The sequence below is a fragment of the Amphiura filiformis genome, chromosome 10 (genome assembly GCF_039555335.1).
Source record: "Amphiura filiformis chromosome 10, Afil_fr2py, whole genome shotgun sequence".
NCBI classification, from domain to species: domain Eukaryota; kingdom Metazoa; phylum Echinodermata; class Ophiuroidea; order Amphilepidida; family Amphiuridae; genus Amphiura; species Amphiura filiformis.
The window spans coordinates 14,125,581-14,151,463 of record NC_092637.1 but is presented as its reverse complement, the minus strand read 5'-3'; the positions used below and the strand labels follow the sequence as shown (position 1 = coordinate 14,151,463).

The 25,883-nt window shown below is 38.2% G+C and overlaps 3 protein-coding genes across 3 annotated transcripts in view; 1 reads left to right on the top strand and 2 right to left on the bottom strand.

Moving 5' to 3' along the window:
- Positions 1-2,671, bottom strand: part of LOC140162537 (probable E3 ubiquitin-protein ligase HECTD2) — a 29,219-nt gene extending 26,548 nt beyond the window's left edge. The window contains 1 exon segment of the mRNA XM_072185787.1: positions 2,360-2,671. Within this exon segment, the coding sequence (XP_072041888.1) occupies positions 2,360-2,548 (189 nt within the window). The 5' untranslated portion in view covers positions 2,549-2,671.
- Positions 2,672-7,765: 5,094 nt separating this feature from the next.
- LOC140161688 (snake venom 5'-nucleotidase-like) lies at positions 7,766-19,114 on the top strand. The gene is made up of 8 exons (XM_072184988.1): positions 7,766-8,125; positions 8,709-8,922; positions 11,844-12,041; positions 14,777-14,995; positions 16,416-16,685; positions 17,426-17,575; positions 17,773-17,973; positions 18,732-19,114. Exons 1-8 carry the CDS (start codon positions 7,766-7,768, stop codon positions 18,920-18,922), a joined length of 1,803 nt encoding a protein of 600 aa, XP_072041089.1. The 3' UTR covers positions 18,923-19,114.
- Positions 19,115-24,018: 4,904 nt separating this feature from the next.
- Positions 24,019-24,985, bottom strand: LOC140162133 (uncharacterized). The gene is made up of 2 exons (XM_072185408.1): positions 24,724-24,985; positions 24,019-24,314 (listed from the first exon to the last, which is right to left on the bottom strand). The coding sequence occupies exons 1-2, from the start codon at positions 24,928-24,930 to the stop codon at positions 24,108-24,110; spliced, it is 414 nt and encodes a 137-aa protein (XP_072041509.1). The 5' UTR covers positions 24,931-24,985; the 3' UTR covers positions 24,019-24,107.
- Positions 24,986-25,883: the final 898 nt, after the last annotated feature.

Below are 25,883 nucleotides of genomic sequence, written 5' to 3'. Positions count from 1 at the left end.
TTTTTTTACTTTTAATACTTTACTTTACTTTACTTTTAATACGTCCCTGCGATTTCCACTGACTTCTCCGCAGTATCCAATTTTATTAACAAAATATCACTTCCTACCATTCCTCACATGAAGGGAAGACTCAAAACATAATTTGGTGCATTTGTGTAAATTTTGAATACATTTGAAGGTGTAAAATAGCCAAATTTGTGACCGTATAGATTGTCACCATAATAAAAATTATTGTCTAGAGATAACAGGGTGGCCATGGTGGTGAAGAAATTGCATTGTTTTTTGCTGTGAAATGCAGATTTAGTGAAGAAAAGAGATGCAGGAATCTTAGTGTTATTTTTAAGGATTATATCACAAAACTGAACATGTGAGTACTTTTATGAATGCAAGGCCAGGTGATTCGAACCTTTGAAACGGCAAAATTGAGTTCAGTGAGGCTGCCTCCGGGTGCCCCGGTTTGTGCAATAGTACGGAGGTCATGGCCCTATGATGATGAAGGAGCCACATACGCCAGGCCAGATCCCCACCCCCATCGTTTTCCCCCAGCCCAGTTACCCCCAAACTACGCAATTTCCCCTTTTTGCGGCAAATTTGCTGATCCCCACCCCCTGGAATTCACTTGCTTCCTCCAAATGCCCCCCCCCCCCAAAGAAATTCCTAGTACTAGACAGTTAATGCTAGTACAGTGCCAGTGCAGTCATGGCAGTGCCAGTGGTGCTAGTCTACTCCATCTAGTGCCGCCACTGGCCCCAGGGGGGCCACTCATATAAAAAGTTGTAAGCATGCGTGTGAACAAAAACGTGGAATATGGGTGGTTTTTCTACTGCTACACAGGCCCGCACGGGCCCGTGTTAAGGGTCTCAAAATCATTGATTATAGCAAATAAGGGTGTCATTTTTGACACCATGTGTCCATGCTAAGGGTAGTTAAAACTAATCACATTTCTATACCCCTACAATCGTCATAATAAAATATACTACCCTAATAATGCAGGCGATAATTATGTTGAATTATTAAAGAACCTTCTGAACCTTCTGAAGTTGTAGTCAGCAGGGCGAAAACCGCAAATCGCTAGCTGATAACTGAGTAGGCCTAAGCCTACCAAATCCAGTTAGGAAGTATCCAATTAGAGTAGGCCTATAAGGCCATGCGTTTTGAGTTGGGCCAGTAAATAGGTGGAGATGTTACATGCGCGCGGCATTTTAGGGTTCATCTTTTTAATTTTCTCAGTTAATATGCAGCCTATGTAGTTAAATTTGGTGTCAAATTAAAGCTTGTGATGAGAGCAATTAAGTAAACCTTTAAAAAGTTGTAAAAAGTTATTAACATTTGAATAATTTGCATCTAATTAGCATAATATGCAGGGTGGAGGAGGATCAGGAGGAGGAGGATCAGGAGGAGCAAATTTAATAAAAGTCAGCAGATGCAAGAGGTCCATATGATGCAAGAGGTCCATTTCTTTTTTCACATTTTTACAATTCACTTTAAACTGCATACTATAACACCATACAATCATATTCCAGGTAGTTTAATTTGCTTTGAGAAGCAATTTTGCATATTTTATTTTCCGTTAGGGTTACACATTGAAGTCAATGGGAAAATATGTCTTGAAATAGGCTGGCGCAAAATCATTTTAATTTTATTGAACCCTATGATGTTATATATGTATTTAAAGCTCTGATTGAGAGGAATTCAAATATGGAACTTTTAAATATGTGGGGTGAAGCTAACTCTTTTTTTTAATTTGTCAAATTTTACATTTTTTCCCTAAAATATCTGGTATTTTCAGTTTCATAACTCCTTAGTGTCACACCCTGTGTCATTTTAAAGTGCATTTTTGTATTCCTTGGTTCATTTGCAGCCAGAAAATGTATACTTTTATATATGTTGGGTATAATATGTGAAAGATATTCATATCTAAATGAAAAAACATGCAATTTTCATCTCGCGAAAACATGTAACGCATTACCGGCCCAACTCAAAACGCATGGCCATAAAAGGAAATAAGAAACCTTGAAAGTTGATGTCTTTTACTTTTTTCTTCAAAATTGATCATGCATCCTTGCTAAGCCGCTAAGGGTTAGATTTAATCCACTTGTAATTTTGTCCTTGTTTATAAGGGTATGGTCAACAAACCATTATCCTTGTTAAGGGTCATTTTGAAGACACAATGGTTGTCCTTACAGGGTGCTTTTCTGAAGTGCATTCACACGCATGCTTACAACTTTTATATATGAGTGGCCCCCTGGGCCACTGGCCTGCTACTGTCACCATGTATTCTTATAAAATAACACATAAAATGCCGGGAAAAAAAGTGTTATGGCCTTTAATTAATTTTATTTCATTAATATTTACTTACAGTTACATTTGGTTGTTCATCTAAATTGGGCAATCTACTTTTACTCCTTCTCCGATTCTGTTGTTGTTGTTGCGATGGCGGAGGCATACCTGCCACATACGTACTTCCACAATCGGGACATGACGGTCTTCGATTCTGTAAATTATGTGCTATCGCTGCCTGACATGTCGCACAAATTGGATCCGCCATGTGGAGAACTAAATCCTAGTCTAAAACAATCATAAAAATCCTTTAAAATAAGGATTTTTATCATCCATTTTCATCCCGATCTTTTTCCCTACATCTCGTCGTCGCCATTTTGGAAAAATATATTGATCAATCAATTATTGGTCTAAACCATTTTCATATCAAAGGGGAGTTATGAAAAATTATCGATCCTGGTCGCAAATAATAATTTTGTGGCCATAGATATTTCGATTAATTTTTGTGTTGTATGTTAAACATTTATGACGTCAAGGATCAATATCTGTCTCTATTTATATCGACACCTTCTTGAAATAGAATTCAATAGTTTCTATTGCACTGAAAATATCTGAGACAATTAAATAAACCGATTAAAAACAATGACGTTGACTTTAGCCTCAGAAAATGTTCATGAAAAATAGACGGGAAAATAGAACTAGGCCTATTAACATATAGGTACGGCCTAATTTAATAGGCCTATGTTTTTTTTTTGTCTTTTTTTTTTTTTTGAGCTACGAAGGTGAAAAAAAAATAATTCCAAGAAAGTTAACATTTTGATGATTCTCATCAGTACCAAAACCCAGCGTGGCCTTTGCGGGGTGGGTTAGGGTTTTACTATACCCCCTCCCCCCCCCCATGGGTTGGTCTGCTACAACTTCTGCCAAGAAAATATCAACCCCTAAAAGTACAACTCCCCCCAGGAAAAAAAATGGCCTGGTAAAACAAAAATTACCTTTGATTTTGGGCCCGGGTTTTGGGCAAATAGTTTACAAATTGTAATTTGCGCTTCACAAATTTACAGTAGGCCTACCGGTATCACAATACAAAATGATCAGTGCCCTCTGGGATTTGCCTCCTCAGTAGGCCCCTACTGACCTATACCTCCCCCCAAAAAAAAAATTACAAAGACCACACTGCCAGAGATAAATAACAATTCATATTCATATGAATATGAAAACATGCTATTTAGAATAATACGGTATCACAAGCACCAGGGTTCTGAACACAGATCATGACAATTAGGCCTACTTTATAATTAGGCCTAATGACCCGGTAGTCCTACCCATGATCTCAGACTGTCCAGATATTTAAATGTAAGAGGGATTATACCAAGCAGAGTGTCTCAAAGGTAGATTAAAAGTACAGGCTTCAAATAAACCAATATTTTCACACCAACATTTCTACACTATCCCGGAAGAACGGGAAATTGTTTTATTTCCAAGTTTTCCTTGCAATTTCTTTATTCTTCCTGACAAATTCACACTCTGCTAAAAATAGGTGTAGACCGAGGTAAAACATTTTGACTGCTCAAAAACAAAATTGTAAGTGATAAAATTCGAGTATTCATTATTATTTTATTTTTAGTGTGATTTTACGTCATGGATTTATATGGGGTAAAACAATTTTTAACCCATCAAAAATGGACTGATCCGTTTCCATGGCTGAGGCGTCATATCCATGGTAACGAATATAATTGATTGGCCGCATGTGAGTGTGATGGCGCTATTAATTATTATTTTCGCCAGGGGGGGAAGGAGGATTATGGCCTGTTGACTAACTGAATACTACTATCGCGGATTCAGGGAAACATGATTGCTCAAATACGCAAATTAACGTGGTGTAGGGATTTTTTGAGCAATGAGACACTTTATTAGCACTTTGTCAAGGAAGTAGGCCTACTCGTAGCTTCTATATAGGCCTAGACCTACATTTCTTCTTCATAGTCACATTTTCTCGATTTCTTACTTGTTGTCATTAATTGGTTTGCCGTTTATTTAAGGGGTTACTGCCCCTGCCCAATGTTGTTCCTATTTTTGCATTTTTCTAAAAAATTATAGTGCATTGGAGAATTAGGGGCAAGGACTACAACTACTGCACTGGAAATTTTTATTTCAGCACAGACAACAGTTGTGGAGTTACAGTCAAAAATGAGGGAAAACCAATATTTGATCAATAAATCAATAACTACTTGCCTTGAGTTGCTGAATTTTCAGTGCAGTAGTTGTAGTCCTTGCTCCTATAATATAGCCTACATATCTGCACCAATGCGCTATTTTGCAGAAAAATAGGCACACAATTGGCCAGGGGTGTAGTAGGCCTAACACCCTTAAAGCTTTATTATATTTTACCACATTTCATCCACAAAGTGACTTTGAAAAATATATAGGTAAAAATATTTGCTTATTCTAGCTTCCTAAGGTAAGGCTACTTCATCAATCCTGTTATCAGCAGTAGATAGCTACCTCATCAATCCTGTTATCAGCAGTAGATAGCTACTTCATCAATCCTGTTATCAACAGTAGATGGCTACTTCATCAATCCTGTTATCAGCAGTAGATAGCTACTTCATCAATCCTGTTATCAGCAGTAGGGCCTAGATAGCTACTTCATCAATCCTGTTATCAGCAGTAGATAGCTACCTCATCAATCCTGTTATCAGCAGTAGATAGCTACTTCATCAATCCTGTTATCAGCAGTAGATAGCTACTTCATCAATTCTGTTATCATCAGTAGATATAGCTACTTCATCAATCCTGTTATCAGCAGTAGATAGCTACTTATCAATCCTGTTATCAGCAGTAGATAGCTACTTCATCAATCCTGTTATCAGCAGTAGATAGCTACTTCATCAATCCTGTTATCAGCAGTAGATAGCTACTTCATCAATTCTGTTATCAGCAGTAGATATAGCTACTTCATCAATCCTGTTATCAGCAGTAGATAGCTACTTCATCAATCCTGTTATCAGCAATAGATAGCTACTTCATCAATCCTGTTATCAACAGTAGATAGCTACTTCATCAATCCTGTTATCAGCAGTAGATAGCTACTTCATCAATACTGTTATCAGCAGTATATAAATACTTCATCAATACTGTTATCGGCAGTAGATCGCTACTTCGTCAATTCTGTTATCAGCAGTATATAAATACTTCACCAATACTGTTATCGGCAGTAGATAGCTACTTCATCAATACTGTTATCAGCAGTAGATAGCTACTTCATCAATCCTGTTATCAGCAGTAAATAGCTTCTGCATCAATATTGTTATTAGCAGTAGATAGCTACTTCATCAATCCTGTTATCAACAGTAGATAGCTACTTCATCAATCCTGTTATCAGCAGTAGATAGCTACTTCATCAATACTGTTATCAGCAGTATATAAATACTTCATCAATACTGTTATCGGCAGTAGATAGCCACTTCGTCAATTCTGTTATCAGCAGTATATAAATACTTCACCAATACTGTTATCGGCAGTAGATAGCTACTTCATCAATACTGTTATCAGCAGTAGATAGCTACTTCATCAATCCTGTTATCAGCAGTAAATAGCTTCTGCATCAATATTGTTATTAGCAGTAGATAGCTACTTCATCAATACTGTTATCAGCAGTAGATAGCTACTTCATCAATACTGTTATCAGCAGTAGATAGCTACTTCATCAATAATGTTATCAGCAGTATATAAATACTTCATCAGTACTGTTATCAGCAGTAGATAGCTACTTCATCAATCCTGTTATCAGCAGTAGATAGCTTCTTCATCAATACTGTTAACAGCAGTATATAGCTACTTCATTAATACTGGTATCACGGAGACACATTATCCCAGTGTCGAGGAGCTGAAAAATACCTTTTGTGCCAACTCATTTCATGCTGGATTTTCTCCAAATGGGTACCTATTAATACCTTGTCCCATTTGGATGCCAAATGTAAAACCACTACCATCTCCAACCGGAGAGATGCTTATGGCAACCATCCGCCACTTCATTTTTTCGGTGTCACTCTTGAAGAAGTCGACAGCGTGGATCTTCTAGATCTTACATTGAATAACAACTTGTCCTGGAACCAAGTAGTCACCATGTACCAAAATGTCTAAGATAGCCGGTCAACGACTGCATGGGACTCCTCAGAAGAGCTTTGCCTTATATTCTACCTGCCCAGAGAGCCATCATCTACAAGGTCATACGATCACAAATGGATTATGCTAGCAGTGCTTGGACTGGTGCAACTCCCACAAAATAGGCCTAGGCCTATTAGCTAAGCGTGTCATATCGGCCAACGAAATGATGAGTATCATGGTATTCAGCCATTGAGCCACTGCAGGGCAGTTGGAGCAGCTACCCTCTTCTATCGTGTGAGATCCCATGACCTAGCAGTGGAAGTCCCATATCAAACCTTGTCAGCCATGAAAGATCATTTCTACCGTCTACAGCCCAATTTTGTAATTCTATTCCTGCCCAAATTCCAGCCATTCAGTGGTGTGCGCAGCACATTGAAAATGTGGGGGTGGGGGGGCAGCTTCTAGCAGGGAGGTAAATCGCTTTCTGGGTGCTTGCTCGCCAGCAGCTTCTAAATATTATTTTGTCTCTGGTGTTAATGCCCAGTTATGCCATGTCGTCCGAAGATGACCGCACTGGTGAACTAGCAATGAACTATTCCACCCTGGCCCCTTTACAGACGCAGCGTGTTTGACCTATATTATCTTGTCATATTTGATGAATGTCTGCCACTGTCATCTAAACACACCTTCAAATTTAATAAAAAGCCGCGGTCAAGATAAAGTTATTGAACCAAATACTACACAAAACTAATCTTTTTTTATCATTTATCCAACAAAAAAGGCCTATAGCAGACAAATTTAGCTATGCAGATCAAGACCAAATATTATCAAGTGCAAGGCATTCTATAAGTTGCCATGTTTGAATTGCCACTGTGAATTGGATCGCATAGATACGAGCTATACATGTAAAATAACTTCATAAACGTCCAAAACGTAATATAAAACAAAAGGTAAGGTGTTTTTTTAATGTAGCACTCGTTATTTAAACTTGATTTGACAAAACTAGAGGAATATTAATATCGTTTATTTCTTCTGAGCAAAAATAGGCCCTATTATTAAACATGGCGTCCATGTATAGGCCTACATCACGGCGAAGGGCTTTCTCGAATTCTTTATTATGGCCTACTTGTTCTCGATTTCTTTATTACTTATTTTTACTTTTTCACTAATGCTTTAAAAACGCTCGAATACTCAATTAATCCACTCGTTTTATTGATCACCCGAAGGAGGATCTAGTCGTTCACCGACAAGGTAAAAAGGTCCTGTAGTGTTTTTGTGTTAGTAATAGTTGATAATCTGCATGTTGTTCTCCTGTCCTTCAATGAGCTCCAGAGATCAATGTTACGGTTTAAATTTTCTGGTGTTTTTTTTTCAGATGGCGAAAGGGCTTACTAAGCCATCTCGTTTCCTTTTATTATGTTTGTTCCTTGTGGCCTGTTGCCATGGACACAAAGACTTCCACTTGACCATCCTCCATACAGCTTCCATTGGAGGATCTGCCTTCGAACAGTTTGACTCATCTGGTGGTGAATGCAGCCCAGAAGAGGACCAAAACGGTGAATGTTTTGGAGGAGTACCTCGTCGTGGGACAGTCATTAATCAAGTCCGAAATGAACGAGATGATATCAATGTGTTACTTGTAGATGGTGGAGACCTGCTTGGAGGTAGATGGACCGATTACTATCGAGGAAATGCAACATCATATTTCATGAATCAACTGGGCTATGATGCAATGGTGAGTATTACATCGAGGGCTTAGAGCCAGAACCAAATATGTCCATTTGTTTTCTCAATTAAATGTTACTCATTTCGGCAACAAATGGACGATTAATTCTGCCCTCCATAAGAAAATGTAAGTGACTTTGGAGTATGGTCACTTGCGTCTAACTAAATTAACCATGCATATACCCCAAAGTCACTTGCATTTATTATGGAGGGCATAAGCCCTCGATATAAGAGGCAGTGGTGTAGCGTGGGTCATGATAATTATAGGGAGGGGGCACCGACCATGATTGTGGGGCCCATCGGGTCTGATGAGGGGGGGGGGGAGAAGCCGTTTTTTAACCATTTTCCTATAGGATTTTCTAAATTTTGCAATCGATTGGGGGCACGTGCCCCCGTGCCCCTATGACGCTGCGCCACTGATAAAAGGAACCTTAATTAAGGCGAGTGGGAGGCAAACATGACCTAGCAGTCATCAAATATTCAGACAAATAAAGTTGACACATAAGAGGATTGATATGGGAGCTATAATGGAGATCTGCTCTGCAGACAAAGAACTTGAAGAGTAATTATTTCATGTATTGTCATAATCACAGACATTTGGAAACCAGGAATTTACCTATGGTTCGGACGTTCTTGCATCTCTTTTGCAAGACATCGACTTCGACGCTGTGAGTGCCAACTTGAATACAACCCTAGAACCATCTCTGCAGGGTCTCATTAATAAAAGCATCATCAAGACGTTTGAAGGAGAATCTGTGGGAATTATTGGATATGGTACACAGGTTATCAACGACATAGCAGCGATTGGTGAGTAAAATCCAACAACAATGAACTTTTTTTGAAATGATCCTTTTTTTTGAAAATGTATACAATAAGTGATACATCGTAAAGAAATTTGTTACTTTAAAATATAACGAGGTATACCAGTATCATTGATAATTTGACCAATTACAATTTACTACATAATTGCAATTCAAATTTTATTCAATATAATATTCTTCAGGTAAAAGTCATCGTACATAATACATGTACGCTTTCAAAATTAGAGTGTCTATTATTCATAGATATGATCCAAAACTTAAAATTGTGCAAAACGGGTTTCTTTATTCCAATATGTCTCCGTCGATAATAAAGGGCTATTCCAGTTGAAATCACACCCCCTATGAAAGACATGACCTTAATCTTCCACACAGGGAGTGTGAATTTCAAATAGGCTTATCTGAATGGGTGACTCCATTTGAAATCTACACCCCCTGTGTGGGAGATTAAGGTCATGTCTTCCATATGGGTGTATGGATTTCAACTGGAATAGCCCAATATCGACATGACGACAATTGCTGCGATGTAAGCATGACACTTTTTTACACGTCTTTCCACCGAATAGGGTGCAACTCGCTAGACTTGAACCCAGTCCTCGTTTACGGAGTTTACGGTTAGGGTTTAGGGTTGGGGTAGGACAGTCTTGTAATAAGACTATAGTTGCACCCTATTCGGCAATCGCTCCTATTTCCATTTTAACAATCGCGATATGAAGGTAGACTTTCTAGTCTTTGGATGTCCTCACAAAACTAACACGTATTTCCATTTATAACATTCCCGATATGAAGGTAGACTTTCCAGTCTTTGGATGTTCTCACAAAACTAACACGTATTTCTATTTATAACAATCCCGATATGAAGGTAGACTTCCAGTCTTTGGATGTCCTCACAAAACTAACACGTATTTCCATTTATAACAATCCCGATATGAAGGTAAACTTTCCAGTCATTGGATGTCCTCGCAATACTAACACGTATTTCCATTTATAACAATCCCGATATGAAGGTAGACTTTCCAGTCATTGGATGTCCTCGCAATACTAACACGTATTTCCATTTATAACAATCCCGATATGAAGGTAGAATTTCCAGTCTTTGGATGTCCTCACAAAACTAACACGTATTTCCATTTATAACAATCCCGATACGAAGGTAGACTTTCCAGTCTTTGGATGTCCTCACAAAGTTAACACGTATTTCCATTTATAACAATCCCGATATGAAGGTAGACTTTCCAGTCTCTGGATGTCCTCACAAAACTAACACATATTTCCATTTATAACAATCCCGATATGAAGGTAGACTTTCCAGTCTCTGGATGTCCTCACAAAACTAACACATATTTCCATTTATAACAATCCCGATATGAAGGTAGACTTTCCAGTCTTTGGATGTCCTCGCAATACTAACACATATTTCTATTTATAACAATCCCGATATGAAGGTAGACTTTCCAGTCTTTGGATGTCCTCACAAAACTAACACGTATTTCCATTTATAACAATCCCGATATGAAGGTAGAATTTCCAGTTTTTGGATGTCCTCACAAAACTAACACGTATTTCCATTTATAACAATCCCGATATGAAGGTAGACTTTCCAGTCTTTGGATGTCCTCACAAAACTAACACGTATTTCCATTTATAACAATCCCGATATGAAGGTAGACTTCCAGTCTTTGGATGTCCTCACAAAACTAACACGTATTTCCATTTATAACAATCCTGATATGAAGGTAGACTTTCCAGTCTTTGGATGTCCTCGCAAAACTAACACTTATTTCCATTTATAACAATCCCGATATGAAGGTAGACTTTCCAGTCTTTGGATGTCCTCACAAAACTAACACGTATTTCCATTTATAACAATCCCGATATGAAGGTAGACTTTCCCGTCTTTGGATGTCTTCACAAAACTAACACGTATTTCCGTTTATAACAATCCCGATGAAGGTAGACTTTCTAGTCTTTGGATGTCCTCACAAAACTAACACGTATTTCCATTTATAACAATCCCGATGAAGGTAGACTTTCTAGTCTGACTTTGGATGTTCTCACAAAACTAACACGTATTTCCATTTATAACATTCCCGATATGAAGGTAGACTTTCCAGTATTTGGATGTCCTCGCAAAACTAACACGTATTTCCATTTATAACAATCCCGATATGAAAGTATAGACTTTCCAGTCTTTGGATGTCCTCACAAAACTAACACGTATTTCCATTTATAACAATCCCGATATGAAGGTAGACTTTCCAATCTTTGGATGTCCTCACAAAACTAACACGTATTTCCATTTATAACAATCCCGATATGAAGGTAGACTTTCCAGTCTTTGGATGTCCTCACAAAACTAACACGTATATCTATTTATAACAATCCCGATATGAAGGTAGACTTTCCAGTCTTTGGATGTCCTCACAAAACTAACACGTATTTCCATTTATAACAATCCCGATATGAAGGTAGACTTTCCAGTCTTTGGATGTCTTTACAAAACTAACACGTATTTCCATTTATAACAATCCCGATATCCACGATATGAAGGTAGACTTTCCAGTCTTTGAATGTTCTCACAAAACTAACACATTGTGCTGTCCAATTTAAAATCCACACTCGTCACTACCCATGAGGAAGATTTGGGAAATATCTTCCACAAGGGGAGCACGCATTTCAAATAGAATGAACAAATTAGCAGCTTAGTTTGAAACTCACCCTCCCTCAGTGGAAGATTCAAGTTTAATTATTATCAGAGGGACGTGTATGAAATTCAAATGGAGCTGCCTAATCAAATGTGTTCATTCCATTTGAAATTCATACTCCCCCTGTGGAAGATATTTCCAAATCTTCCACAGGGGAAGTGGGGATTTTAAATAGAATACCCCATTGATCAATTTTACATTATAGGCAACCTCTACTTTGAAGACACCATTGAGGCCATCCAAACAGAAGTGGACGCATTGGCAGCAATGGGCGTCAACAAGATCATAGTTCTTGGTCATGATTGGGGTAGTTATGAACTGAGTGAAGCTGCCGAGATAGCTACAAGTATATCTGGTGTTGATATCATTGTACTGGGTGGTTTACGTCTGGTCCAATGTAGTTGTAAGTTGGTATACGTATATCAAAACACTAGGATCCACAACATGCCCATCTATCAGGGCACAGTTCTTTAACTCCAATACATTTGTACATTCTTTGAATGACCTCTGAAAATTTGGGTACAAAAACTCATACTCTGCAACTTGAGGTCAATACACTGAGTCTTGAAAGTGAAAGTACAGTATGGCAGAGTTCAAAGCAGAAGAGGTTCTTGAAACTATAGATTGGGAGAAATTTGATAAGTTGAAGAAGCCTGATTTATTAGCACTTGCCAAACATTATGACTTGAAAGTAAAGCAAACTACAAGAAGACAAATAATCAAAAATGTCTTGATTGAGGTTTTAGTTGATGAAGAGTATTTTGAGGAATCCATTTTGGGCAAGAGAAAAGAGGTTGAAACTGAAATCGGTGGGGATTTGGCAGTTAAATTGAAAGAGTTGGAAATTCAATTAGAACTGAGGAAAATAGAAATGGACCAAAAAGAAAAGTTGGAAATTATCAAGTTAGAGAATGAAAAACAAGAAAGACAAGAAAGATTAGATATGGAAAATAAAGAGAAACAAGAACGGCTAGACATTGAAAAACAAAAACCAGCAATGGAAGACAAAGCACGCCAAGAAAAGTTGGCGCTTGAACACCAAAAATTGGAAATGGAAGAAAAGGAAAAAATAGCAAAACTAGAAATGGAAGAAGAGGACAGACAAGCAAATCTCAATTTAGAAGCACATTTGAAAGAAAAAGAAATTGAGGAAAAATACAAGTTTGAACAAGAGAAGTTGGCAAAGCTAGGTGACAAATACTCATCAAGTTTCTCCTCAAAGTCAGGGTTTGATGTTACAAAGTATGTAAAGCTTGTGCCTAAGTTCAAAGAAAAAGAAGTTGACAAGTATTTTCAACATTTTGAAAAGGTAGCTACAAATTTAAAATGGCCTAAAGAGCATTGGACCCTACTTTTACAAAGTAGTTTTGTGGGGAAGGTCAGGGAAACTTACCCAGCTCTACCAATAGAGAAGTGTAATAAGTATGAAGAAGTCACACAGGCAGTTCTCAAGGCCTATGAACTGGTGCCTGAAGCATACAGACAAAAGTTCAGAGATTCAAGAAAGCAAGCAGATCAAACCTCAAAGTCAGAGTTCTGGGTCATTTTGTTGCTCCAGAATTAGCTTGTCATGACTTAATGGGTCTCTCAATGTTTCCCCAATTTGTTCATGCTCAGAGGCTGTGTCATTTTTAGGGGTATCTTTATCCCCAGGAGAAGGAAGTTTATCTTCTTTCTCATTCAACTTTGACACAAATGTGTCTTCCAAATTGTAGCCTAAGTCATCAATTTGGTTGTCCTCAATTGTTTCTACAGAGGCTCTCTTACTCATTGCCCGTGTAACTGCACATGCAGGAAATATCTCCCTTTCCTCACTATTATCTTCCTGCAAGCATGGCTTATCTGTAACTATTGGGTCAGGAAAAACCTTAAATGTATATGTCGCACAATCTTAATGGGCTTTTGGACTACCATTCTCACCAAGTGATACTACTCCCTCTAATACAAATGGTTCAAATTCCTCACACACCTTGTCTGTGTCACCTCCCTTTTGTGGGAATTCTTGTTTCTTAATTTGACTGACTTGTTTCTTTGACTCAAGTGACACTGCATATCTTATATTACTAGCAGTTTGCTGCTGTTTTTGTGCATCTTGTTTGGCTTTAAGGTCCGACACGTGGTCACTGTATGTCCTGGTTTCTTACAGAAATTGCAAAATAATTGGGATATAAATTCAGTCCCACCTGTTAGTTTGGTACCTGAACTCCATGGGGTCCCTCTACCACCAGCACTATGCTGTGAGTTAGACCAGGATCTGTGATTAGACTGAGATCTCCCTTCTTGTGTACCACCCTGATTTGCTCTAGGTTGGTTATGGCTGAACCTGTTTGAGTAACTTCTGTTATGACTAAATTTACTTGCATTCAACTTGTGCGTTAAGCCATAATCGTCAGCCATCGTCGCCGCGTCACTTAGCGTCTTAATTTTGCTAGTGCTTTTATCCAAGTGGGTTTTAATGTCAGCGTGGACACATTTTTTGAACTCTTCTATAAGAACCAATAATTGCTTAAGTTGGCCGAAATCATCTTTGACTTCTTTTGAACCAAGCCACCTGTCAAACATTTGTTCTTTTACTCTAGCAAATTCTACATGGGTTTGATCTGCTTGCTTTCTTGAATCTCTGAACTTTTGTCTGTATGCTTCAGGCACCAGTTCATAGGCCTTGAGAACTGCCTGTTTGACTTCTTCATACTTATTACACTTCTCTATTGGTAGAGCTGAGTAAGTTTCCCTGACCTTCCCCACAAAACTACTTTGTAAAAGTAGGGTCCAATGCTCTTTAGGCCATTTTAAATTTGTAGCTACCTTTTCAAAATGTTGAAAATACTCGTCAACTTCTTTTTCTTTGAACTTACATGACTTAGGCACAAGCTTTACATACTTTGTAACATCAAACCCTGTTAACCTTATATACGTAAGTACTCCACCCCTTGCCCATTTTTTTGACAAAACCTTGACAACAAATAGGGGTAAATTGGGGTTGGGGTTGGAGATTCATGGGGAGGGGATCATTAGAGACTTATTTTAGGCTGGGGTACTGAAGGGGGAGTCTTGAACCCCAAATACCACACTTGAACTATGCATTTTGACGCTATAATATACTCTAATGACATAAATATACATTTTGTGCCATAATAGGTTGTCCTCCTCCGGAAGAAGATGTACCTACGAGTTATGTAGTAGAGAACTACCCCATTGTCGTGACCCCAGATGATAATCCTGACGGCAAAGTCCTTCTAGTGCGCGGTTACAGTATGGCCAAATCTATAGGGCGTCTCAATGTGATCTTCAACGAAGAAGGCGAGGTTAGTGAGTGGTATGGTGGGCCAATTCGACTTGATAACGAGGTGGAACAAGGTAGGAAATTGACCTTTTCGGTAAATCCCATAAGCCTTTGCGAGTACACCTAAGAACTCGTCATTCTGCGTCACGCCGCTCCGCGCCGATGCGCACATCGTTTATCTAACATCGTTACTGCGCATTGCAAGTCGGTGTGACGTCAAATGACGAGTTCTCAGGTGTACTCGCAAAGGGTTATGGGATTTACCGAAAAGGTCAATTAATATACATAATAATATATTTTGTACTAGTCATTTTGTTGAATTGACTCCCTATACTCATTTATTTTTAAACTATTTGTTTTGATGAGATATACTGTTCATTTTGATTAGGTATCACTTTGAACCGACAATCTTATTAAAAACACCTACTATTCAAATTTGGTAAACTGTGTCATTTTTCACACGACAATTTTATCAAATTTGACGAGATTCTTATCATTTTGATCCAATTCATTATGAAGAGAAATCTGTCAATATCCCATCTGAAAAAGTTTCCCTTGTCAAATTTTCAAGTTTCTATTCAAAAATGAATAGATCGTTTTAAGAGTGTAGTAGGGGCCTATACGCCTACTTATATATCACATGGGGGTCTCGCGATGATAACAGAAAAATCAGAAAAACAATGGCCACTTTTGGTGATCAAATTGCACTGAGTGGTATCCCCAGGTTTTCAAAAGTGAAGGTGGGTGGGTGGGGCTGTTAAAAAAAAGGCAACCCGACTGGGTACATTTCCCCCCTACGGCTGTAACCCCCTCTCCACTTGCGCACGCCATTGCAAATTGGATACTCATGATGTCAATGACCCGATCGAAAGGGGCAGCAATGGAATGGCAACAGGGAAAAGGCAGTGTGTGTGGGGGATATGTTGATGGGCAAAAAAAATCGGAGGCAAAGCTGAAAAAATTCTGGTTGCATTAATTGATCCGGGGATATACACATACCGGTGTTTTAGAGAGACTGTACATGTTAAAATCTTTAAGCTTCCAAAACAGTTCGAGCCTGGGCTTTATTGGGACAATGTGCGCGCGTCGTGAAAATTTGGTATTTTGGCCCATGATCGGGGTGAATTTTGGTGGAAAACGGGCTTCTTGTCCCTTTTCGTTTCCTTTTCCCGATTTTCTCTTTAATTTTTTTTTGTCATGGGGCACTTTTTTCTTTCATTTTTTGTCAGAGGGGCACTCCAATCGCTGACTACGCAACTGCCCTCACAGAAATTTTCAGGGATCTGGCAAAGAGTAAAGTGTCCTTTTAAGGGTGACCAAAAATGCGTCAAAAATTGACAAATGAGGACAAAATTTTTGTTTTTGCCCACTCCCACTAAAATCCTGGCTACGCTACTGAAACATGGAGTTCAATAGCCTAATTCGTGTAATCAGACTAATTATTAACTTAATACTTACGATCACTTTTTCTGCAATCTTGACTACTTTATGTAGATCCTGATCTTCTAGCTGAAATTAATGTTTGGAGCGAACCAATTCGAGCTCAGGTCGCTGAAATGAATCGCGTTATTGGGTCATCTGACGTCATGCTGCCGGGATCGCCGCGTGGACTCCTTACTTGCCGAGAAGAGGAGTGCACTCTGGGTAATCTGATAGCTGATGCAATGTATTGGAAATGCACGGAATCTCTTGGCGAAGATGTCTTGGATACTTCTATCATTGCAGTTGTGAATGGAGGTGGCATAAGGCAATCGCTTGAAGAAGGTAGGGTACTGGGAAGGGGAAAGGGGCTGAACACAAATGACCCTATACGGGTACTGCTCCTCCTGAAAGACCCCTGTTTTTGGACCACGCAACTCCGAAAGACCCCTGAATTTTACCAGAACAGAACGCTATATACTAAACCCTTGATTTTGACAATTGTAGCTTTCAAGACCCCTAAATTGCTAATTCCTCTCATTTCTCGCTTTTCAAGGCAAAGTCCAAGAAATAAACACCCTTGATTTTGACCGTTCACAGCTCCAAAAGACCTTTTTTACCGGTACGCCGTCAGCTCCCAAAGTCCCATCATCTCCAATTCCTGGTGGGGGATGCCCGCCAATAATTGATGATGTTTCCCCCGCTATATGTTTTATTTGCTTCTTTGTTAATACCTCATACAGGATGGGATATTATGTCAATAGTTGGCTTATACCAGTCACTGCCAGTGGTTTTTAAATGATTTGGAGAAAAGGCATTTCTTGCTCGAATGGTTGCCATAATTTAGGCTCTTTAATATTCAATTTTTGCATAACTCAGAGATATTTCTTGCATTATATATTTGTTTGTTTTCTATGCTCACTGTCTAAGTTCAAGAAATGTGTAAAAACATATTTGTATCCAAATGGTTGTAACTTGTTGGCTGTATTTGTTTTATTTGCCATTTGTTGGGCGATTATACATGCAAGATGACCCAATTTTGAATTGCAAATAATCACTTTCATAAATATGTATTTGAATACCAGGTGAAATTCGTTTCAGTGACGTCAAAGAGGTGCTCCCCTTCAGTAATACCTTCGATACTGTGGAATTAGAAGGTCGCTATGTGAGAGAGATTCTTGAACACGCCGCTTCTGCTGTTGACAGATTATCAGGACGCTTTCTTCAAGTTTCAGGTAGGAGATGCAATCAGATATATGGCCACTTTGTTATACACAGTCTCATATCTTCTCACCCCCTCCCCCATACTCCAAAAAGTTGACATTGTGCGTAAATTTTCTTGCAAATTTTGTTTGCGGCACATTAAAATTCTTTTCAAATTGTTAAGCCTGGGATATACTTTGTATAAATTTTGATCTTGTCATTTATACAGGAATTAGAGTGACTTATGACCTTTGTCGGGAACCATACGATGGACGTGTAGTTGATGTTCAAGTTCGAAGACACATTGATTTCCTCAACAGCTACTACGAACCACTTGACCATGATAAGATTTATAAAGTGATCGTACCTTCCTTCCTTGGATCTGGTGGTGACGGGTATAGTATTCCAACTCAAGGCAATTATGAGACCGGTAAGAGGGATAGAAAAGTTAAAAATACATGTGAAAATGAGCTATTCAAGTCGAAATCCATACCAATATGAAATACATGACCTTATAATCATCCACACAGGGGGTGTAGAGTTCAAATGGAGTCGCCCATTCAGGCAACTCAGTTTGAAATTCACACTCCCTGTGTGAAAGATGAAGGCCACGTTTTCCATAGGAAGGGGTTAAAGGGAGTAACTCCTTTAACTGGAATAGCCCAATTAATACTGTCTTTTTACTGGGGAGGCAGACGAGTGGTTTGAATCACCCTGTATCCAAGGAAAAAATGCGGATCTAAAATAGACCTCCCTCGGGTACGCGACTGGTAATGTAGACTATGATATTTTTGATCATCACAAAACACAAAAATAGTACATCATCGCGGTCAATAAAATGAATAGGTCTGTACAATATGCAGCAGTCGTGAAGGGAAGGTGTTTTAGCTTAAGAAGCAAATTTTTTTTTAAACTGAGCTGGGGGTTGTCACAGGACATTAGCGTTTTATATTATGTATTGCTCCATTACCCAGAGACTGAACTGAGACCAAAGTAGTGCCCATTCATCCCATATGCGTTGGTTTCAGATTGAAAGTGTTGCCCGATATGATCTGCCCGAAATTGTCCAACAAACTCAGTCACATAGTGAACGGCAAATTTGACTGTTATGATTTTGGCTTGGTGTTATGCTGCCGATGTATAGCTCATACTCGAACTTGACTTCATTCCGATCTGTTTAAATTGCAGGAGATCTAGGTGAAAACGTTGTGGCCGAATTCATCGAAGTTTTTAGTCCGGTGGCACGATACGTCGAAGGTCGTATAGAATTCAACACAGACCCATGTCCGACCACACCTACTACTACCGATATGTCTATCACGTCACCAAGTGGAGGTGAAGGTGAAGGAAGCGGGACCAAACCTCGAAAGGATGAATGATAAGCCTTCTCATTTTGTCAGCCCAGCAAACACAAAATAGTTTTAAAAACGTTTTAAACAAGTAATATTTTGGGGTTTGGTTTAGGAAAAATAACTTTTATTTCAACGTTTTAATAACATTAAATGTCGGGTTACATAAAGGTCATGAAAACGTTTTGTATGAAAACACACTGCAACAATATTTTTTAAATGTTTTCAAAATGTTATTTTTAGCAAACATATTTTGCCATGTCAAAAGGAGACACTTTTGGGCAGGTTACAAATTTTGTGGTTTTTACATATCTTAATATAGAGATATTTTGCTCCACAACGCCGTTTTCCCCGATGAAATCGGACATTCCTATAAGCAAGATATTGAGTTCGTAAGTTATGGTATTATAAAATTGCAAATTGAGCCTTTAAAAATATTATTGACAATGTTGAGAGTAGGAATTACCTTGAAAAATGTCTTTAAAAAATACAAGATGCCAGTTATATTCCGACCTGAAACTATCAGACAATATTTTAAACATTAATAACATCACAAATTCGCAACAAACCCAAATTGTGAAAAAATCACCCCGGTCAGATTTTTGGCTATTACTCCATTTACCATGCCCAAAAGTGTCTCCTTGTGACATGGCACGTCACATTTTGTCAACACTTCAATAACAGTATTTTAAAATATTTGGAGTAAGTTATCAAAAAATGATTTTTTAATGTTTATGAAAACGTTTTATGCCCTTTATATTCCCTCAATATTAATCGACATTCAAACGTTTTCTGACAACCTTTTATAACCTTTTGCGAATGATATCGAAAACGATTTGTGTTTGCTTTGAGTGGTACTATCAGTATCAGCGGCATAGCTAGGACTTGATCCTAGCTTATGTTATTTGAATAAAATAAACAAATCACATGTTTTCAACGATTAATTACTAAAGTGTGTCTCTTTTGTCTCTAGACTGTTTCTTTAGCACAATTACAATTACGAATGCAGAACACAGCTATGATTATTTTGCCCTCACAGAATTTTAAACAAAGCAAATACTTCGTTAATGGGATATCTACTGTTGATAGTTCATGAATGCCCTATCTACATGCTGATAGCAAGTAGTTCATTAATGCTCCATCTACTGCTGCTAGCAAGTAGTTCATCAATACCCTATCTACTGCTGATAGCAAGTAGTTCATCAATACCCTATATAATAGCAGTAGATAGGACATTGATGAACTACTTGCTATCAGCAGTAGACAAGGCATTGGTGAACTACTTGATATCACCAGTAGATAGGGCATTGATAATACTTGCTATCAGCAGTAGATAGAGCATTGATTAACTACTTGCTATCAGCAGTAGATAGGCATTGGTGAACTACTTGCTATCAGCAGTAGATAGGCATTGGTGAACTACTTGATATTAGTAGTAGATAGGGTATTGATGAACTACTTGCTATCAGCAGTTAGGACATTGATGAACTACTTGCTATCACCAGTAGATAGGGCATTGATGAACTACTTGCTATCAGCAGTAGATAGGGCATTGATGAACTACTTGCTATCAGCAGTAGATAGGGCATTGATGAAATACTTGCTATCAGTAGCAGATCGCATTGATGAACTACTTGTTACTAGCAGATGGGTCTCCCGGTCTTAAGCTAATAATTATATCTGGGTTATTGAGTAGTTCTGAAACCAAATAGACAAAAAATTTTGAATTTAATAATTCATCTTTTACTTTTTAATCTGTGATGTATTTATTGAAATCAGCAGTAGATAGGGCATTGGTGAAATACTTGCTATCAGCAGTAGATATGGCATTGATGAACTACTTGCTATCAGCAGTAGATAGCGTATTGATGAATTACTTGCTATCTGCAGTAGATAGGGCATTGATGATCTACTTGCTATTAGCAGTAGATAGGGCATTGATGAATTCTTGCTGTCAGCAGTAGATAGGGCATTGATGAACTGCTTGCTATCAGCGTAGATAGGGCATTGATGAACTACTTGCTATCAGTAGCAGATCGCATTGATGAACTACTTGTTACTAGCAGATGGGTCTCCCGGTCTTAAGCTAATAATTATATCTGGGTTATTGAGTAGTTCTGAAACCAAAGAGACAAAAAATTTTGAATTTAATAATTCACCTTTTACTTTTTAATCTGTGATGTATTTATTGAAATCAGCAGTAGATAGGGCATTGGTGAAATACTTGCTATCAGCAGTAGATATGGCATTGATGAACTACTTGATATCAGCAGTAGATAGCGTATTGATGAATTACTTGCTATCTGCAGTAGATAGGGCATTGATGATCTACTTGCTATTAGCAGTAGATAGGGCATTGATGAATTCTTGCTGTCAGCAGTAGATAGGGCATTGATGAACTGCTTGCTATCAGCCGTAGATAGGGCATTGATGAACTACTTGCTATCAGTAGCAGATCGCATTGATGAACTACTTGTTACTAGCAGATGGGTCTCCCGGTCTTAAGCTAATAATTATATCTGGGTTATTGAGTAGTTCTGCAACCAAAGAGACAAAAAAATTTGAATTTAATAATTCATCTTTTACTTTTTAATCTGTGATGTATTTATTGAAATCAGCAGTAGATAGGGCATTGGTGAAATACTTGCTATCAGCAGTAGATATGGCATTGATGAACTACTTGCTATCAGCAGTAGATAGCGTATTGATGAATTACTTGCTATCTGCAGTAGATAGGGCATTGATGATCTACTTGCTATTAGCAGTAGATAGGGCATTGAAGAACTATACTTGCTATCAGCAGTAGGTAGAGCATGGATGAACTACTTGCTATCAGTAGCAGATCGCATTGATGAACTACTTGTTACTAGCAGATGGGTCTCCCGGTCTTAAGCTAATAATTATATCTGGGTTATTGAGTAGTTCTGAAACCAAAGAGACAAAAAAATTTGAATTTAATAATTCATCTTTTACTTTTTAATCTGTGATGTATTTATTGAAATCAGCAGTAGATAGGGCATTGGTGAACTACTTGCTATCAGCAGTAGATAGCGTATTGATTAACTACTTGCTATCAGCAGTAGATAGGGCACTGATGAACTACTTGCTATCAGCAGTAGATAACGTATTGATGAATTACTTGCTATCAGCAGTAGATAGCGTATTGATTAACTACTTGCTATCAGCAGTAGATAGGGCACTGATGAACTACTTGCTATCAGCAGTAGATAACGTATTGATGAATTACTTGCTATCAGCGGTAGATATCGTATTGATGAATTACTTGCTATCAGCAGTAGATAGGGCATTGATGAACTACTTGCTTTCAGCAATAGATAGCGTATTGATGAATTACTTGCTATCAGCAGTAGATAGGGCATTGATGAATTACTTGTTATCAACAGTAGATAGGGCATTGCTGAACTACTTGCTGTCAGCAGTAGATAGCGTATTGATGAATTACTTGCTATCAGCAGTAGCTGATAGGGTATTGATGAAATACTTGCTGTCAGCAGTAGATAGCGTATTGATGAATTACTTGCTATCAGCAGTAGCTGATAGGGTATTGATGAAATACTTGCTATCAGCAGTAGATAGGGCATTGATGAAATACTTGCTATCAGCAGTAGATAGCGTATTGATGAACTACTTGCTGTCAGCAGTAAGATAGCGAATTGATGAACTACTTGCTATTAGCAGTAGATAGGGCATTGCTGAACTACTTGCTGTCAGCAGTAGATAGCGTATTGATGAATTACTTGCTATCAGCAGTAGATAGGGCATTGATGAACTAATTGCTATCAGCAGTAGATAACGTATTGATGAATTACTTGCTATCAGCGGTAGATATCGTATTGATGAATTACTTGCTATCAGCAGTAGATAGGGCATTGATGAATTACTTGTTATCAACAGTAGATAGGGCATTGATGAACTACTTGCTATCAGCAGTAGATAGCGTATTGATGAATTACTTGTTATCAACAGTAGATAGGGCATTGATGAACTACTTGCTATCAGCAATAGATAGCGTATTGATGAATTACTTGTTATCAACAGTAGATAGGGCATTGATGAACTACTTGCTATCAGCAATAGATAGCGTATTGATGAAATACTTGCTATCAGCAGTAGATAGGGCATTGATGAAATACTTGCTATGCAGCAGTAGATAGCGTATTGATGAATTACTTGTTATCAACAGTAGATAGGGCATTGATGAACTACTTGCTATCAGCAGTAGATAGCGTATTGATGAATTACTTGTTATCAACAGTAGATAGGGCATTGATGAACTACTTGCTATCAGCAGTAAGATAGCGAATTGATGAATTACTTGCTATTAACAGTAGAAAGGGCATTGCTGTACTACTTGCTGTCAGCAGTAGATAGCGTATTGATGAATTACTTGCTATCAGCAGTAGCTGATAGGGTATTGATGAAATACTTGCTATCAGCAGTAGATAGGGCATCGATGAACTACTTGCTATCAGCAGTAGATATAGGACATTGATGAACTACTTACTATGCCCTACATATTGCTGATACTAAACATTTCATCAATGCACTAAATACGGCTTTCAATGCCCTATCTAGACCATTGACGAACTACTTGCTATCGGCAGTAGATAGATAGGACATTGATGAATTACTTGCTATCAACAGTAGTTAGGGCATTGATGAACTACTTGCTATCAGCAGTAGATAGCGTATTGGAGAACTTCTTGCTATCAGCATAGGGCATTGGTGAACTACTTTCTACCAGCAGTAGATAGGACGTTGGAGAACTACTTGCTAGCAGTAGCAGATAGGGCATTGATGAACTTCTTGCTATCAGCGTAGATAGGGCATTGATGAACTACTGGCTATCAGTAGCAGACATCGCATTGATGAACTACTTGTTACTGGCAGATGGGCTCCTGGTCTTTAGGCTAATAATTATATCTGGGTTATTGGGTAGTTCTGAAACCAAAAGACACACATTGTGACTGTAATAATTCATCTTTTACTTTTTAATCTGTGATGTATTTATTGAAATATAAAATGGAACTGCGATTGCACCCCCCCCCCCTATTGAATTGGCGAGATATACGAAGTTCGGCGATTTACAGTCTGGTGATTTGCTCTAACTCAGCTCAGTCAGTCTACATTAGCGCTATGTAATGCGCTACACTCCCGACTTCAGTCATCCTATAATATGAACATTTCTAATCCTTCAAATCACCATCAAGTTCTTCTGAATATTGGCCATCAAACTGCTACTAACGAATATTTGCCAATCTGAATAGGGGTTTCTCCAAAGTTCCATAATATCTTTCTTTGCTGAATGTGCTGAGCAGAGTGATGATGATGACTTGGAACGGAAACTTTGTGAACAGAACCTCAACATCCTCTGAAAGACGTTCTTCCGTTTCTGCTTCACCTGAAAGAATTGATAATAACATAAGAATAAACAATAGTTAGATTATGTGCAAATGAATTTGATAAGTACCGGCGAATCGCAAAGAAAGACAAGAAAGAATATAAATTACTAATGAAGGAACGTAATTAGCAGACAAAGTGAGAGCAATCGTTGGCAATTTTAGCAGTTGCTCTGGTCAAATTGAGCAAAATATATTCAATGAAAATTTGTGTTTTGGTGCATATTTGTTATTGATTCAAATAAAGGATAACAAAGGTTCCATTTCCATCAGTTTTCAATTTTTCTTTGATCTGGCATTACAAAGTACGCGATAGTTTACACTAGTAGGCTTACGGTTATATATTGCATAATATTTTACCCAAAATGTGTAAATTGACACAATTTCATAATTTATATGCGTAAAACTCACCTCATACTCTGTCCAACATGCCACATGAGCTTCAACAACTCTGTTGTATTCTTCGGCTGCTGCCAGTTTCTCTTCTATTTTGTTGATCAAGCCATATATTGCCACATTTCTTTGAATGAGATGGTTGCGGACAAACTCATCTTCAACTCTACTTATTAGATGTTCGTTTAAGTCGGCTAGCAGCTTAAGACCTTCGTGCTGCTTCATGTTTGTAGTGGCAATGTTGGCCGTGGCGCACGGTGCGTGATTGTTGTTCGTGGAGTTACACCTGAAAAAATTCAAACATAAAATGTTCATTTATTTATTGTAACAAAACTAAACATATAATACTTAAAATGATAAACCGTCGTCACAATACCGGTCTCCACGTGTTTATTGACAACATAATTTTAGGACGTGAAACCCAGGGTAGGCAACCATGTGTTGAAACTAATGTAATGCTAGGCCTACGTAGTACATGATACATAGAAATTTCAGTCTAGTCTCAGATAATGCTTCTCAGTCCAGTCCCTAAAGGTATAATATACATAGGCTACTTCAGCGCTTTAGCGTTTTTAATGTTGAAACCAATCAAATTAAATACTTACGGTGCCATGGCCTGTTGCTTTACACATGCATTCATCATATTATTTGCAAACGCAATTTTTAATAGTGATGACTTCATCTCGATAATTATTTTTTGCTCTAGATTTACTGCAAGAACTGAACTGATGAAAGTTGAATTTGATTTGGTTTGGTGTTGGTTTGGTGTTGTTAGTAACCAGTGCGCACGATGCGCGTGGTAAACACGCAACAATACCGCGCGCGACATAAGCGAAACAATTGAAGCACGCTCTACGCATGTGCAGCACATGTCCACGCTGGTTCCGGGTTTGCTAATGGCATGAATGGTGGTTAGGACTAGCGAACTTTATAATAGCTCTAGCGAATGTAGACAAGCACAATAATTCTATAATTATGTTCTTCTAGGCGGGGAACCGCGGAGAGGTGGCTAAGTTGTGGCGATTTAAATGAGTTTAATATCAAGTAGTTCATCAATGTCCTATATCTACTGCTGATAGCCAATATTGCAACAATGCCCTATCTACTATTGATAGCAAGTAGTTCATCTATCGGCGGCAGATAGATAAGACATTGATGAACTACTTGCTATCATCAGT

Coding starts and splice junctions, on each gene's coding strand:
- LOC140161688 (XM_072184988.1), top strand. CDS start 7,766: ATGGCGAAAGGGCTTACTAAGCCATCTCGTTTCCTTTTATTATGTTTG. Junction 8,923..11,843: donor CAACGACATAGCAGCGATTG/GTGAGTAAAATC, acceptor TTTACATTATAG/GCAACCTCTACTTTGAAGAC. Junction 14,996..16,415: donor TGATAACGAGGTGGAACAAG/GTAGGAAATTGA, acceptor TACTTTATGTAG/ATCCTGATCTTCTAGCTGAA.
- LOC140162133 (XM_072185408.1), bottom strand. CDS start 24,930: ATGAAGCAGCACGAAGGTCTTAAGCTGCTAGCCGACTTAAACGAACAT. Junction 24,315..24,723: donor CATGTTGGACAGAGTATGAG/GTGAGTTTTACG, acceptor CAATTCTTTCAG/GTGAAGCAGAAACGGAAGAA.